At 40.9% G+C, this 16,556-nt stretch overlaps 1 protein-coding gene across 2 annotated transcripts in view; it reads left to right on the top strand.

Annotated features, from left to right (window-relative positions):
• The window catches only part of PTHLH (parathyroid hormone like hormone), a 34,158-nt gene extending 18,236 nt beyond the window's left edge, over window positions 1-15,922 (top strand). For both annotated transcript variants that reach the window (XM_029599987.1, XM_029599986.1), the window contains exons 5-6: window positions 8,922-9,338; window positions 15,765-15,922. In XM_029599987.1, the coding sequence (XP_029455847.1) occupies window positions 8,922-9,338; window positions 15,765-15,774 (427 nt within the window). In that variant the 3' untranslated portion in view covers window positions 15,775-15,922. The remainder of the gene's footprint in view (window positions 1-8,921; window positions 9,339-15,764) is intronic.
• The last annotated feature ends 634 nt before the right edge of the window (window positions 15,923-16,556 follow it).

Raw genomic sequence — 16,556 nt, 5'->3', positions numbered from 1 at the left:
GCGTGCATGCCTTATATTTTAGTATTAGGAGCCATAGATACAGGGTTTTCATGTTAAAATGCTTATAATCATTTTCTGTTGGACAAGGTGAATAAGACACTTAATGTACTCTTATCTATATAAGATAATTTCTGTTGTGACACACAGAACCTTGGTATCTTATTTTTGGGCTGACAGCGGGGCCATCAGATAAGCCTGCATATTTGATTAAAAAGGAAGTGTAGTTGCAACCTGCCTTTCAGTTTATCTTCTAACAGTTTTATATTACTTCCTGGCTTTGTAATTTAGAGCTGACTTTAGGGTCCTTCGGTTAATTTCCCCACTGTTCAGAAAAGGAACTTTACAACGATATCTTTCGAATTGCACAGCAAGGATAGTCTATAAAATTGTGCAACAATCAGTAATAGTTCTATGGAAATTCATCAATTTATTAAAAGGGCCCATTTTTAAAAAACATGTGGAGGGTGGGGCAGGTGAAATGTCCACAGGTACATTTAACAGTGGACTTTGCACCAGTTTGGAAAGAGAATGTACAATGCGTACATTGACTTGGAAAATATCCCAAGGAAAAATTACGCTCAGTTTTTTTTGCATCTTTTGTTGTGGAAAATCCAAGATCACACATGCTGTTGCCTCCTCCAACCTAACCCCTCTCTTACACTGCCTGCACAGAAATTGTGGAACAATACACAAACTTTTACCCACATGCAGAGTGGGCAGGTTTTAGGCAGCCCGTTTACTTGGAGAAATAGCCATTTACACAGGGAAATGATTTTTGAAATTGCCATCTATTTGTTTATTTATTTATGTATTTATTTCCACTTGATTCCATTTGATTACACACTTCCACTTGATTCCACACTTCCACTTGATTCCACACTAGACACTGTAAGCCCCCAAGTGGGTGACAGTAAAAACAGTCAAACAACTAAATAGCAAATAAATAAATAAATGTCCCAACCCCATAAGAACACACTAATAGTAATAACAAATATTCCTAAAAATTCTATATTAACAAAATAAGGGGTGCGCGCAGTTCCCGGTGCATGCAAATGGGCACAACAATTTTTTATAACATGGCGCGCGATGACCACACACACATACGTGTGCCGGATTTTAACATCCATGCACGCGTATGCAGAGCGTATTGGGAATGGACTGGGAGGGAACTTTCTTATCCCTAACCCTACCCTTCCTACCTATTTCCCTCTCCTCCCCAACCCCTAAACCTACCCTAACTAACCTACTTTTTTTTAGTTTTGAACTTTGAGCAGTAGTAAATTCCACACGCCGACCGGCTGCCAGCACGCGCTTCCCCGGGACAGCGGTTAATGGCGCTGTCCCGGCCCGCCTCTCCCCCACCCTGCCCCTTTTCCCTCGGCAGGCACTTCTGCACCTACCGGGGTTTACGTGCATGGCCGGGCCCATTGTAAAATGCGCGTGGCACGCAAAAGGTCCCGGCCACATGCGTAAACCCCTAAATTTACGCACGTGGTGTTGCAGCCTGGGAAGCTGCAGACTGGATGTGAACCCTTGAGCCGAACTACCCTGAAGGCAGAGTAGGTCGGGAGGCGGAGCCACAGGCTGGCGTGTTCACCCGGGAACCAGGAACCCCCCAGGAGGAGCCCGTAGGGTCCTAGAACCTTGGGACTTAGGAGCACCGATACAGTCTCTATAGAAGAAGGCCTGGGCAAGGAGTAATCACAGAGTCAGTAACCAGGAAGCAGGAAGGCCCAGCAGAGCGGGGCGGTCAGATAGAGTCTCTGGCTTGCTGAATAGAAGCAGTCTGCGAACAGGCCCGGGGTCTGTAGTATGCCGTGGAGCGGAGCAGATAGATAACAGGAACAGAGTCTGTAGCGTATAGTGGACTGTGACCAGCTGAAGGCAGGACTGGAGTCTGTAGCGTGCAATAGAACTGGAACGGGTGGTGAGTAGAAACGGAGACGAACCCAAGTCAGGCTGGCAGCCAGTAGAAGCAGTCTCAGGAACAGGCAGAGGTCGGAGGCTGGCGGCAAGCAGAAGCGGAGTCGGGCACAAGCTGAGGTCAATGGCAGGCGGCAGGCAAAAGCGGAGACAGGAGCACGCTGAGGTCAAATGGCAGGCGGCAGGCAGGAGCGGAGTCAGGAACAAGCTGAGGTCAATGGCGGGCGGCAGGCAGAAGCGGAGTCAGGAGCAAGCTGAGGTCAATGGCGGGCGGCAGGCAGAAGCGGAGTCAGGAACAAGCTGAGGTCAATCGGAAAGCAGAACTGGAGAAGCGCAACTAAGAACTACCAACAGCAGTGACCCTCGTTGCAAGGCAATGAGAAGGCAGGCGAATGCTGGTTAAATCAGGCTTGGGGCATGGCGTCGTTAACCCAGGCGGGGCCAGACTTCCAGCGGCCGTGCGTCCATAATGCGCGTCCTTGCGTGCGTGCGTGGCAGCAGCGAGATGATCTGGCAATGGCGGGCGCCCTGAGGCCTAGCGGAGCCGCGGGAGCGGCGTTTCCCCCATTGGAGGTGAGTACCAAGCACAGCAGACAGAGGGGAAGCGGTGGAGACCGCAACACGTGGCTCTTTTAAAATCCGGGCTTAAATAAATAATCCTTTAAGAGGACATTTGTCCAAAAAGTACTGTATCAAACAGAACCACTGTTGGGAAATATATACTGTAGTAAAGATCTTATCTAATCAAACCCTCCATACAATAGAAAAACTGTCCTACAAGCAATAGTAAAAATCTCATGTACTAAACTAATTGTCACTGTGTCCATCTGTTTTCAAGACTGTACTATTACTGAGTAGGTTCTCTTTAATATAAAATCATTTAACCAAACTAACTCAAAGAGTCAGGCTTTGACTTTATTTCCTGAATTTTGGATAATTTCCTTCTGTTCACAACTCCAAAGGAATTAACTTCTGTAATTTGAGGCAATAACAGCTAAAGGCTTGGCTCCTTGTAGGTCCCAATCTGGCAGACAATAAAGATGGCACTTCTAATAGCAATTACTATGAAGATCTTAATGTATGAGCAGGTTCATAATGAACCAGCTGGTCTGTAAATATGCGGGTCAGCTAAATTAAGGCTTTTGTGAATCAAGTAGAGAAATTTTAACTGGATTCAACTTTTGACAGGGAGCCAATGCGGAGTCCTGTAACGATCGGTGTAATATGGTTCCTTCTGGCACCCCTGCCGCCCCCCCCCCCCCCCTCCCCATTAGCAGTCTGGAAGCCGTTTTTTTGACAATTGTGAATGGATGGAGATTAGCCACAGCAAGAAAATGGTGTGAACTGTATTTGTAGAGAAATACCTAGGCACAGTATGGGCTACATTTTCAAAGGTTTGTAGTTGTGCATTTACATTTTAAGTTGGATATCTAAGTTTAAATGCATAAAAAATGGAGCGGATTTGCAAACACCATTTGACATTCAGTCACGATGCTGAAAATGACTCCATTTAAATGCATGATATTTTAGAGCTTTAAATGAGAAGTAAGCTTTTAAAATGTTAAATGCATATATGTTATGCATTCACTTGAATGAACTAACATGTCCATGTCTTTAAATAGCATATTTTATGCATTTATAACTATGCATTTCATACTAAACCTAATATGGTCAAAAACATATAAACAAAAGTTATGGATTATACAGAAAAGACAAAGAAAAAATACCAATATTAAAGAATATGATAACTTATAGCCACCTTGAATAGCATAAATGTGTACTTCATGCCACATTGTCTTAAGAATGCTAGGAATCTGGACACAACACAACATCCCATAGAATACTTGGACATTTTGTTACTTGGTATAGGATTAAATGCCTGGATGGCTTTACATTTAGATGTCCAGTGGTTTGAATATTATATCTTAACATTTAAAGAAACTAAGGGGGTCATGAGATAGCATGCTGGGGGCGGAGTCGGGTGGCGAGGGGAGGAGTCGGGGTGGCGAGGGGGCAGACTCGGCGGTGTCTTCACTGGCAGCGATAAGGTTAGTAACGTTATCATCACCAGTAGCACGCCCAATAGCACCACCTTTCACAGTGGTGCTATTGGGTGCGAAAGCCGGCAGGAAAACACCGCGGTGGTGCGAAGGCTGCCGGCTTTCACAGGCCCGCCCCCCTGCTCCCCGTTTTCACTGGATTCACCATTGTGCGATAGAATGGTGAATCCAGGCCTAAGTGTCCAGTATGACTAAACTTAGACACACAACAGGAGGTATTTGAAAATTTGTTAGACATTTAATGCCAGTAGTGACCTAAGTTCAGATTTTAGATATCTTCTGTAAGCATTTCAAAGATTTAGCCTTATATGTGCCACTTAGCAAGACTATATAGTGTAATATATTATATAATAATATAATTATTGGAAAAAATTATTCTAAAGGAAACCTAGCGTATTTAGCAAATATACTGTTAAGAGAAGATGCATGGTAAGGAGCATTACTGAAGTCTAAAAGCATGTCATACAATATTTGAAACTACTATCCAAGTGAATGGAATTCATTCAGTCCAACAGGTTGGGAAATGGCCAGACCAATAATTCTCAAGCAATGAGAGTTTAACATTCAGGTTTAACATTAGAGGTTAAGTTCCTTTCTGATTCAGTATGACATTTTATTAGGAGTACATTCATGATGGAATGCTAAGGTGCCAATCTGAACAGTGCCTATGTGCATATCTGGGGATTAAGAAAGATTAAGAATCCTTCTTGACAGTATCAGTTAACTTTTGATAACTAGACTGAAAGGGACAGAAAACCTTTGCTCTTTTTCCAAGACCTACATTAAACTCAGAAAATCATAGCATTATTGCATGTTTTTTTTTTTTTTTTATGACCCAAGGGAATGGAATGATAACTATATTTCCCAAGAAAGTAATGTAAATTGAGAGTTTACTATGAATCACATGGAATAGATGACACAAAACAGGATGGAATAAAGCCATAGAATGAATGGAGGTTGACAGTTTTTTTCTAGTACATTTTTAGGGTAACAGTGCACAAAATAGACAAAAATAGAAATCATTACTAACAGTTATACACACAGAGGCACAGTTTAAGATCTACGCATGTGCGCATGTATGCTGGCTTGCGCACGTGAACGTGGCAAATTTATAACATATGCGCACATATGTTATAAAATCTGCTATACATTCATACATGTGTGCTCAATTTTATATAGATGCACATGTGCACACTAATGCTGCGTCTACCGCATAAGTGGGAGGAATTTTATAAGGGGTGCGCGCTGAGGCTACTTACTATTTTCCCAGTTCGTTCCTAGTTTGCCCATAGTTTTAAAGGCTCCCTTCCCCCCTTTTAGACCAGACCCTTAAAACCACACTAACTAGCCCTGATTTATTTTTATTTTTTGACTTACATACACAGTGGGGGCCTACGGTGTGCGCTTGTATGCGTATGTATTTACTCGCACCTCCCTCGTTCTTCCCTGACACGCCCAAGCTCTATCAGACCACGCCAACACCCTGCCCATTTTTTGAACTTTTGGATTTATGTGTGTATCTCCTGGCTTTTGTGCATGTAGGGCTTTTAAAATTCACCAGAAAGTGCATACACCAACTTGACTGGATGGTATGAACTAAAAGGCATTCAAAAGGTTCTGGTGTCAAGGAGCATCATGCAAATTTAAAAATGTTTTAGGGAAAACGTACATTGAGAACCAAAAAGCAAGATGGAGAGAAGATATTTAGTAGATGAAAATGTTGGCAAAATTAATGCATAAATCTATAATTCCGATTATTATATTTCATAATAATCTACTGTCATAGGTTGCGTTAAAGAGAGACCAAAAGCCTATTTGTCTGAACTTCCTTTGTTTGCCCAAAAAAGATTGATTCTTTGTTCATGTGTATGTTTATATTTTTAGAACATTTTTAATATGTGTATGCATGCTATTATTTTGGATGTTTGTTCCTGTTTGTCTGTGAAATTGCTTCTTTTGATTTCATTCCTGAGATGATTTATTAAGATGTGATTGGTAAGCATCCCTTGCCAATCCTGGTATTCCTGACTGTAGTAGTACCATCCTCTGTAAAGTAATAGTAATAGGTGCTGTGAGAAGTCTATTGTAATGAGAGATGTCATCTCACATGTTTTGGGTGAGAGAACTTCAAAGTGGAATGGGTCTTTTGCTCCCAAATTTAAGAAGACATTTCTTAACAGAGGAGACAGTACCTACTATCATAGGGAGGAATGGCCTAGTGGTTAGAGTAGTGGGCTGAGCATCAGGGAAGCCATGGTTCAAATCCTACTTCTCACACCAGTGCTCCTTGTGACATCATCCTCTATTGCCTCAGATACCAACTTAGTTTCTTGCCCCATAATGCTAAGTCTATCTACTATTCCTGAATTATAGCTCACCTTGTGCATAGGGTTGGAAATAAATGTTTTAAGCCAAGTAAAGAATTCACATAAAATATTTACTGGAAAGTTCAGTATCATTTTACTGCATGAGACTACATTATACCCAGGTCCTTGGTGAAGCCTCATTTGGAGTACTGTGTTCGGTTCTGGAGTCCGTATCTGAAGGGAGATAGACAGGATGGAGGCGGTCCAGAGAAGAGCGACCAAAATGGTGGGGAGTCTATATCAGAAGACCTGTGAGGAGAGCAGAAGGATCTGAATATTTAAACCCTAGAAGAGAGGAGGTGCAGGGGAGATATGATAAGAACTCCAGATACCTGAAAGGTTTTAATGATGCACAATCATCAAACCTTTTCTGTTGGAAAGAAATCAGTAGAACTAGGGGTCACGAAATGAAACTTCAAGGGGCACGACTCAGAATCAATGTCAGGAAATATTTCTTCATGGAGAGGGTGGTGGATGCCTGGAATGCCCTTCTGGAGGAAGTGGTGAAGGCAAAAACAGTGAGAGAATTCAAAGGGCATGGGATAAAGACTGTGGATCCCTAAAAACTAGAGGATGGAAATGAAGAAAAGAGTGCATGGGGGTTACTTGTTGCAGCAGTTACTATCCTTAACCAATAAGCCTTGATACAGTTAATGCAACTGCCTCATTGCTCTCTGCTTCAGTGGCAGGGGAAAAGAGGAATGGGATACAGACAGCAAACAAAAAGGGCCCCAACTTTTACGGTCCGGGGAAACAAATAAGCATGAGGGTAACTTGCTGGTGCGGATGTTACTACCCTTAACCAATAAGCCTACATACTGTTAATGCAACGCCATCATTCCTCTCTGCTTCAATGGCAAGGGGTAACAGGGAATTGGATTCAGACAGTAACCGAGGGCACTGACTTTTATGGTTTGGGAAACTGATAAGCATGGGGTAACCTGCGTGGAGCAGCAGATACTACTATAAGCTTGCTGGGCAGAATGGCAGACCATTTGTTCCTTTTCTTCCATCATTTCTATGTTTCTGTGTTTATATTATATATCATTTGTGGGCTGGAGAAAGAGCTTTGATGTCCAAGATTAACTCAAGTATTTTTGTAAACCTGTGGCTTACTGGATCAAATTCCAGTCATTCCTCCTTCTGAAGTAGACAAAAAAAATACCAGTTTTAATTGGATAGAAATAATTTGCATTTTGGAAATAATTTTCAGAGTTGCATGGGGGTTACGCACATAAAATTAGGGTGGTGGCGTCTCTCCGCGGGCCATGCGGAGAGGACCGACAAACAGGGACATCCAGGCTGGCAGCAGCGTGGCAGGGCCGGAGGCACCAGAGTTGACAACTCTCGAGAGTGTGTGCATACTTGCAGTGTCACGCATAAATGTGATCAGGACAAAAAGGAGTGGTTTAGGGGCATTCCTGGGTAGGATTCGGAAGTATGTGCATGTTGCTATTTTAAAAGTGGTAGACGTGCATGCATTTTCTAAATTTGTACACTTTTATACCTGCTGATTGACTCATGCAATTGAAATCCCACTTGCTTTTGTCTGTAGTTTTTGGGTCAGAGTTCTGGGTGTAATGGTGGAGGCTCAAGGTGAAGTGCTGGAGGGAAGAGGTGAACTGATGGAGCTAAGGCAAACCAGTGTTTTAAAGTATGCACACATGTATGTATTTTCAGAAACAGAGTATGCGCACGCTTTACAAAAAACCTGCCTCCAAGTTTAGTTCTGGTCACTATGCGTGCATTGATATAATTATAATTATTATGTTTATAAAATATATGTGCATAATTTTATAAAATGGGAAAAGAAAGTATGTGTGTTCCTGCATTACAAAATATACATGTGTATGGAAACATATGAGCGAACTTGCAGGGCAGAAATATGTGGTGTTCTATAAACCTTGCAGCTCCCGCCACACAGTTTTTAAAATACTAACCTCAAGCTCTGCAAGTCCTTACACTTGCAAATAGTGAACTGTGGACTGTTTTGAAAACTGGGCTCTTAAGTCTACAAAGACTCCATATAAGAGCAGTATTATTATTATTGTTAGCTTTTTCCACCCATCAAATTACTCCCCTCATTAATGTTAAATGCATACCTGTACACATGCATTTTAGTAAGAAGGCCTAATAAAAACAGAACTTCAGAACAAAATGATGGGAATTCTACTTTTTAAAACAGTACTTCCTGCTTGTTAAAAAAAAAAATATGAAATGTACAACAGGTAGGAAAGCAGCCTTGATTATTACAAAGAAGGTGAATCACAAAGGCTGTTAAAATGATACTGAATTATCTGGGATTCAAGAAAATGACCAATGTGTGAACAGTCTTCCTTTGCCTGGCATGGCCTTTACTACCAATGGATGAATCACTTCTCCCTATCTCTTTCTCTGATGTTGGTAATAAACCCAGAAACAGCTTTTGTTTCTTCCTCCTTTCCTTGGTTTGATAAACTAAAAGCTTAGGGTCCTGGGAAGATGTCATATTTACAGTAGTTTCAGTCACAAGCAGATAACTGAATTTTGTAAAGGGAGAATTTGTAATTGTTTTGTTTTTTTTCACCTGCAGAAAAAGGGCAGTGTCTGAACACCAGTTACTGCATGACAAGGGGAAATCAATTCAAGAGCTACGGCGAAGAATCTTTCTTCAGAATTTAATAGATGGGGTTAATACGGCTGAAATCCGAGCAACATCAGAGGTTTCGCCTAACCCTAAGCCTGCTACCAACACAAAGAACTACAATAATATCAGGCTTGGTAGTGATGATGAGGGCAAGTACCTAACTCAGGAGACAAACAAAGCTCAGCCATACAAAGAACCTCCCCTGAAGACACCAGGAAAAAAGAAGAAAGGGAAACCCGGGAAACGCAAAGAACAAGAAAAGAAAAAGAGGAGAGCCCGCTCAGCATGGGCAAGCTCTGGGAGTGGCGTTGAAGAGGTTCCCATTTTGGACATCTCTGGCTTTAGGCAGATTCTTAATTTAAGGTAATGATAGTTCTACTCAAACTCTGTATAACATGGACAACTTGGTAGATTATCACTGTGACATAAAACCTTTCATTATTGTGTTACCTGTTCGGAACCAAGTCAACAGATCTAATGACCTAAAGTTGCTGCCGTCCAATGACTGTTTTCATATGAAATCAGATAAGAACATAAGAAAATGCCATACTGGGTCAGATCAAGGGTCCATCAAGCCCAGCATCCTGTTTCCAACAGTGGCCAATCCAGGCCATATGTACCTGGCAAGTACCCAGAAACTAAGTCTATTCTATGTTACTGTTGCTAGTAAAAGCAGTGGCTATTTTCTAAGTCAACTTAATAGCAGTCACAGGTAATGGACTTTTCCTCCAAGAACTTATCCAATCCTTTTTTAAACCCAGCTGCACTAACCACATCCTCTGGCAACAAATTCCAGAGTTTAATTGTGCGTTGAGTGAAAAAGAACTTTCTCCGATTAGTTTTAAATGTGCCACATGCTAACTTCATGGAGTGCCCCCTAGTCCTTCTGTTATCTGAAAGAGTAAATAACTGATTCACATTTACCTATTTTAGACCTCTCATGATTTTAAACACCTCTATCATATCCCCCCTCAGCCGTCTCTTCTCCAAGCTGAAAAGTCCTAACATCTTTAGTCTTTCCTCATAGGGGAGCTTTTCCATCCCCTTTATCATTTTGGTCACCCTTCTCTGTACCTTCTCCATATCAACTATATCTTTTTTTGAGATGTGGCGACCTGAATTGTACACAGTATTCAAGGTGCGGTCTCACCATGGAGCAATACAGAGGCATTATGACATTTTCTGTTTTATTCACCACTCCCTTTCTAATAATTCCCAACATTCTGTTTGCTTTTTTGACTGCCGCAGCCTACTGAACCGATTATTTCAATGTGTTATCCACTATGATACCTAGATCTCTTTCTTGGTTGGTAGCTCCTAATATAGATCCTAACATTGTGTAACTATAGCATGGGTTATTTTTCCCTATATGCATCACCTTGCACTTATCCACATTAAATTTCATCTTCCATTTGGATATCCAATTTTCCAGTCCCACAAGGTCTTCCTGCAATTTATCACAATCCGCTTGTGATTTAACTACTCTGAATAATTTAGTATCATCTGCAAATTTGATGACTTCACTTGTATTCCTTTCCAGATCATTTATAAATATATTGAAAAGTACGGGTCCCAATACAGATCACTGCTTCTACAAATCCAAAATAGCTACTTTTCAGTGATGTGTGGGGGCCACAGGAAGAAATAGCATCCCGTGGTCACAGAGGACAAAAATTAACCGAGGGGAACCATAGGACCACAGCATTTTAAGAAAAATCATGCGTGCACAGTAAAAAGTCATTGCTTATCCCAAAAAGCACTGGAATACTCATGTCTATTTGGTACTGAGTACAGTCATGTGACCCACCTATGTAGCTTGGTGAACTGCTTGCCTTCAGAGAATGCTGTTTATCTCCCTGCATGACAAAGTTTCAGTAGAGACTGAAGGATTTTGAAAAGAAAACCTATAGAAGTTCTCTTCATGTGAAACCAGTTCAGTGTAAGTGAAACAGCCATACACTACTCTCTGTGAGACATTTCCTTGTTAGAACCCTTTATGCATATAGTCTGACTGTATTTATAGCATTTTACTGTCTCATGGCATGAAGAACACAAATGCCAGTAATATCTACAGACAATGCAGCCTAGTCTTTCATGAAAATAGAAAAAAGTACCTTCTCTATCAGGAGGACCTTTATATTCCTCTCTGTCTTCTTGCCAGCCAGTGAGATAATTACGTTGCTGCTGAAAAATGCAGAGCATTACCCTTGGATAGACAAGTTTCTCTCATACATGACAATGAATGTTTTTAATGGCAAGAAATGAAAGCTTCAATCATCAGTGCGAGGAAAACACTAGCTTTGTTGTTCTTGTTGTTGGGAAGGAAATGTTTGGGTTGGGGATGGAATGAGAGTGAAAATATCAGATGAAGCCTTGGTCCGGCGCTGATTATTCCTGCATTTTAAAATAAAACAAGGGCATAAAACATGAAGTGAAAAAGGTGATTGCTTACACTTCCAAAACACATTCTTTCACTCAATTCTGAAAAAAAAGGAGATTTGCTTGAAAGAATAACTTTAGCAAACATTTACCACCGTCTCCTTTTCCAAGTTTAAATATATATATTTTTTTCCAATAGGAAGTTCCTTTCTGCTCAACATAGCTTTAACAATGAGCTTAAGTATTACTGTGTCTGCTTTTGGTTCAGTTACTTAAGAAGAGCCTGTTCCAGATTGACTGTCATCAAATATTGGTTACCTCCAGGAGCTACAGAAAATGTTATAACATATTTGGATGATTGAAATAGTTCACATCAACAGCTGATATTTTTAACTCCATTTCCCCCTCAATTTTTAAATCCCTCCCCCAATTCCAGAAGGCATGCCTGAGTGAACACAGGAACCCTTCCTGGCCCTGAGAGCTGTAGAGAAGTTTCTTAGGTGCACCTGATCCCTTCCAGCCCCCGCCAGACAGCAAACCTGGACCTGAGTCTGCTGTGCTTCAACACTATAACCTGAGCCATGGGGCTGGCTCCATCTTTAGGGGCAGATTTAAAAAGCCCTACGTGCGCTGAGCCTATTTTGCATAGGCCCGGCGACACGAGCAAGCCCCGGGATGCGCGTATGTCCCGGGGCTTTGTGAAAGGGGCGGGGCAGGACCGAGGCCTCCGGCACAGCGGCCGTGCTGGGGGATTGTGCGCCGGCACTTGGCCAGCGCGCGCAACCTACGCCTGCGTGCGCAACTTATTAAACAAAGGTTAGAGGGGGTTTTAGATAGGGCTGGGGGGTGGGTTAGGTAGGGGAAGGGAGGGGAATGTGGGGGGCGGAAGGAAAGTTCTCTCCGATTTCGGAGCGGCCTTGTAGGGAACAGGGAAAGCCATCGGAGCTCCCCTAGGGCTTGGTGCACGCAAGGTGCACTAGTGTGCACCCCCTTGCGCACGCTGACCCTGAATTTTATAACATGCGTGCGGCTGCGTGCACGTTATAAAATGGGGCATACATTTGTGCGCACCGGGTAGCATGCACAAATGTACCCCGTGCGCGTAGGTTTTAAAATCCAGCCCTTAATGTATTATAAGACCTCCCCCTCTCTCCATATGCATATATTTTATTTATATATATATATATATATATATACACCACAAATACATACATATCCATAAATTTACAAAAGTATTTTACCTTCATATCTTTTTTGTTTTATTAATCTCTCCTGCAACCCGTAGTGCCTTTTGTAAATATGAAGCAGAGAAATTAACTGTGCTTTCGGTTTCATTAGTTCATATTTTAATGGATGTACAGGTATATGTCCCTGGCATGTTTAGTATAAATAGAGGCCTTTGACTCACTGTCTTGGCATGGCATTTTAGCCTCTGATTACTTTTAGTCTACTGTACTGGGGACTGTGTATATAAGATGCTTTCTAGTAAAGCATGTTTTCTAGGGCAAGTTATTCACTTAACTTTATATAATATATAGCAGTGACTTTTCTTTATACCCTGATATATTCCCTTCCTCTTCCATATCACTTGACAGTTAATGTACCTTTTGGTTATAATATTAAAGGGTTTATTATTAATATCTATTGCAGACTTCAGAATACTGCAGTCCCCCTCACTCTTTATGGGTAATCTGTAGCCAGACAGAGGAATGCTTAGTGCTTTACATAGATTAGCCACAAATTGTCCGCCACCTCCCATGAACTCCTCTGAAAATCCATACAGTAATCTTCAGCTTTTAGGCAATTTTTATGATGTCTCATCATCAATTGCTTAGGAAAGAAAATTAGCAAACAAACTCTTTAAAAAAAGCTCACAGAAATGTTTTAAAAACATTGCATCTGCCATGAGTCCCCATTCGACTACTAGTCCTGTTTCAACAATTCATGCAAACTGCATGCATCATGCACTTTTTCAGCCTGTGGAGTGAGTGTGTGAGAAGCAAGAATTTCCATTGGGACAACTTCCCAGGAGTTACCCATTCCCTCGTATAACATTTCTTATATTAGTCCTCCAGCAATGCATGCCTGCAGCATAGACCTCATATGCTTCACAAACATACCAAAATTGGTGGCATAAACACCACTTACATAGACTTCTAGACAGTGGCCTCTATTCTGAGCATAATTCATTATCAGCATCATTATGGTATGCATGAGTCCTTCTCCCTCCTTTTCTTTTATGGAGTTGTTCTTGACAACATCTGAAACAGAGCAGAGGAAGCACACTGAGCATGCTCCCCCTGGGTGTAAGCTCAAACTAAGGCAAGAAGCCCAAAATGCTTGCCTACACTTCAGCCATCTCACTGCTTCCTTGGAATGTGCTTGAGAGGATTTATGCAGCCCTACTCCATAAGAGAGAGAAAATAAAAATGTACAGCTTTCATTTATGATCATAAAAACTCTTATCTGTTGTAATATTATTTGCATTTTAACACCAGCAATTTATAACTCATCATTTGACTCACCTAATTGAGAGTTAATGGTACACACTATTATGCGATATACAGATGTTCTTAAAATTACAAGGAAGTAGCAAAGAAATGGGGGGAAGAGGGGGGGAAGAGGGGGTGACATTTTCTCTAATCTGCCCAGGTGCAAGGTTTGCAGGTATTTTTGTACCCACTTACCCTGTAGCTAATTTTCAGTTTCAAAGTTTCTCTTTGATAATTAGCCACAAGTTATTTGAGTCCAAAAGTATACCTGTACCTTACACCTGCTATTTCTGTGGGTTGAATGTGCGCTGGGAAATATATTTGTATGTACATAGATAAACGGGCGCTTGTGAGTATGCCTGCTTGGAGAATGGCGGGTGTAAGCAGATTATCTATAACTGCTCCTCCTCCTGGTTATCTAGTTTCATGCCATAGCAAATATTTAGGGGTTTTGCCAAATATTTCCTGAATAGCTGCTTTTATGACAGTTGGGTTCTTTCCACTATTTGCCCTCCAGAAGCCATAAAGATTTGGGGTGAATTGAGCCAGGAATAGTTTTCTTTAGGGATGCTTTGCAAAATTAATGCAGCAACTCTATTTGTTTTAATGGCATCTTTCTCAATAATAAGGAACAATTGCATTTCACATCTGTAGCACAAGGCACAAATAGATCTCGTACCATAAACTTCCTTTTAAGATATGAAGAAATCTCCCTCGCCCAAGCAGTAATTCACTGAGAGCAGAACGAGTTAATGAAATGGTACCACAGGAATTATTTGACAGCAGTTGGAATGAATGTACCGTGAGTCCTTATATGAAAGCGAATGCCAGGTACATCTAGATTTGCTTGGCTATGGACTTCCAGAATAAACAAAACACTGCCTCAGTTCACCTCTTTTCTTGTTCAGATTTGTTTTCGTATTCCCCTTTGTATTATTGAACTTTAGGTTGGATGTAATACCCTTGCTAGAACAGAGGATTTTTCAGTTGCCAGACTGATTTGGAACAGACTGATTTGAAAAGGGATCTGCTATATCCGGTGTTACTAGTTTAACTGAGAGGGGCGAGGCATTTTGCCAGTTCAGTAAAGAGTCGCAGTTTGGTTTTCCATGGCAAAAACCTTCATATTGATGGGACAGTCCATCCTGGTATGATCTGCATCTTGACTTCATGCCTCTCAGATTGGAAAATATGACAGCCACACTTCTGACTGCTGAAGAAAGTGTCTTCAGCATCTGAATTTGAGCTAGGAAGGAATGGGTTAGTCGGCCATGACCCAGATCTGATCCTCTAGTGAGGAAGCGCATGAAATTCAGTAGAATTTGCCGGTTCAGCAGCTCAGATTTACCCTCACCCTTACATTTACGAGGTGAAACCTTTTGGTGTTGCACCTGCAACTTGCAACATCGCTTGTGAAGACCGAGACAAGTTGAGTCACAGGGGGATTTAGATGGAATCTAGATATGACCCAGGAAGGCTTATTTCTTCCGAGTATCAATAAAATAAAATCCTGAGAGAGGGCTGGATAAAGTACAGAGATTTTGAAATACGATGAAAACAGTATCTTAAGTCAACATAGAAAAACCCACTGGAAAGCCCTGAATTGGCATCACTGGTACAAGTTGTAGATAGATGGTGCCAGTGAGGCAGAGGACGTCAGACTTGGAAATATCTCTAGGGTCATTGTAGTGCATAAAATATCATTCAAAATAAATTGTCTAATAAACATTAAGATAATCACGCTACATCTGTATACTAACCACATCAACCAATAAAAAATCCAGCTACAAGAGCCACAGTGTTTAATACTGTATTTCTTGCAGTGTTATGATTGAGTTTAAAATTAGTTTTTTCAGGAAGGGGAAAAATAATGCTTTATTTTCTTTGTTTTTTTTTTTTCTCTTGCTCTCTCTTTCAGGAGGCGTTGAAATGTTTCAGCTGGGACTTTCAGAAAACATGTGGCAGTATTCTGTAATGGTGAACATATGGAAAGTATTAGAAATATTTATTGTCTGTAAATATTGTGAACCCATCAGAATAAAACCTTTCCCCCTTCCAGTGCTCTTTGAAACTGCACATTTGGTCATTGTGAATATTTTTGCCAAGGCTAAGTCAATTTTTATTGTCACATTTATCATAATTTATTTTGTTGAATGGTGTATTTATTTTGTAAATGTATCTCGGTGCTGCTGACTTTCTATATTTTTTTTGTAAAATAATGCACTTTAGATATATACATATCAAGTTCTTTGATAATTGATATAATATGTTCTTATTTTGTGGTTGGTTTTAATGAATACATAAGTACAATTGTTCTGATTTTCTTCTGTGCTTGTAAAAATAGCAGTATTTTAAATTTGTAAAGAATGTCTAATAAAATATAATCTGATAAGATAATGACTCCAGGAAGAGAAATATGTGTTTTAGGATTTCTAATCGACAGACTGTCATATAAGATATGGATTAATTTCTGTTGTTCATCTCATAGTAGCTTTCAGTTAACAATCCTTTAGGAAATATTTGTCCAGATTCTTTGTTTCAGTTGAGGATTGTCTTAAGACTTTTAACCTGGTCATGTGGCTTTGTTTTAAAAATTGCGCACTAGGGGACTACTCTTGGTCCAAACAAATACGGGGGGTGGGGGAATTTTAAACTCCCTCCTAGGTGCAAAGTTTACAGATACTTTGTACCTGCAGCCCCTGCGCCCAAT

This window comes from Rhinatrema bivittatum, chromosome 4, assembly GCF_901001135.1.
Source record: "Rhinatrema bivittatum chromosome 4, aRhiBiv1.1, whole genome shotgun sequence".
In the NCBI taxonomy this organism is placed as follows: Eukaryota; Metazoa; Chordata; class Amphibia; order Gymnophiona; family Rhinatrematidae; genus Rhinatrema; species Rhinatrema bivittatum.
This window is presented reverse-complemented; position numbering and strand designations above follow the sequence as displayed.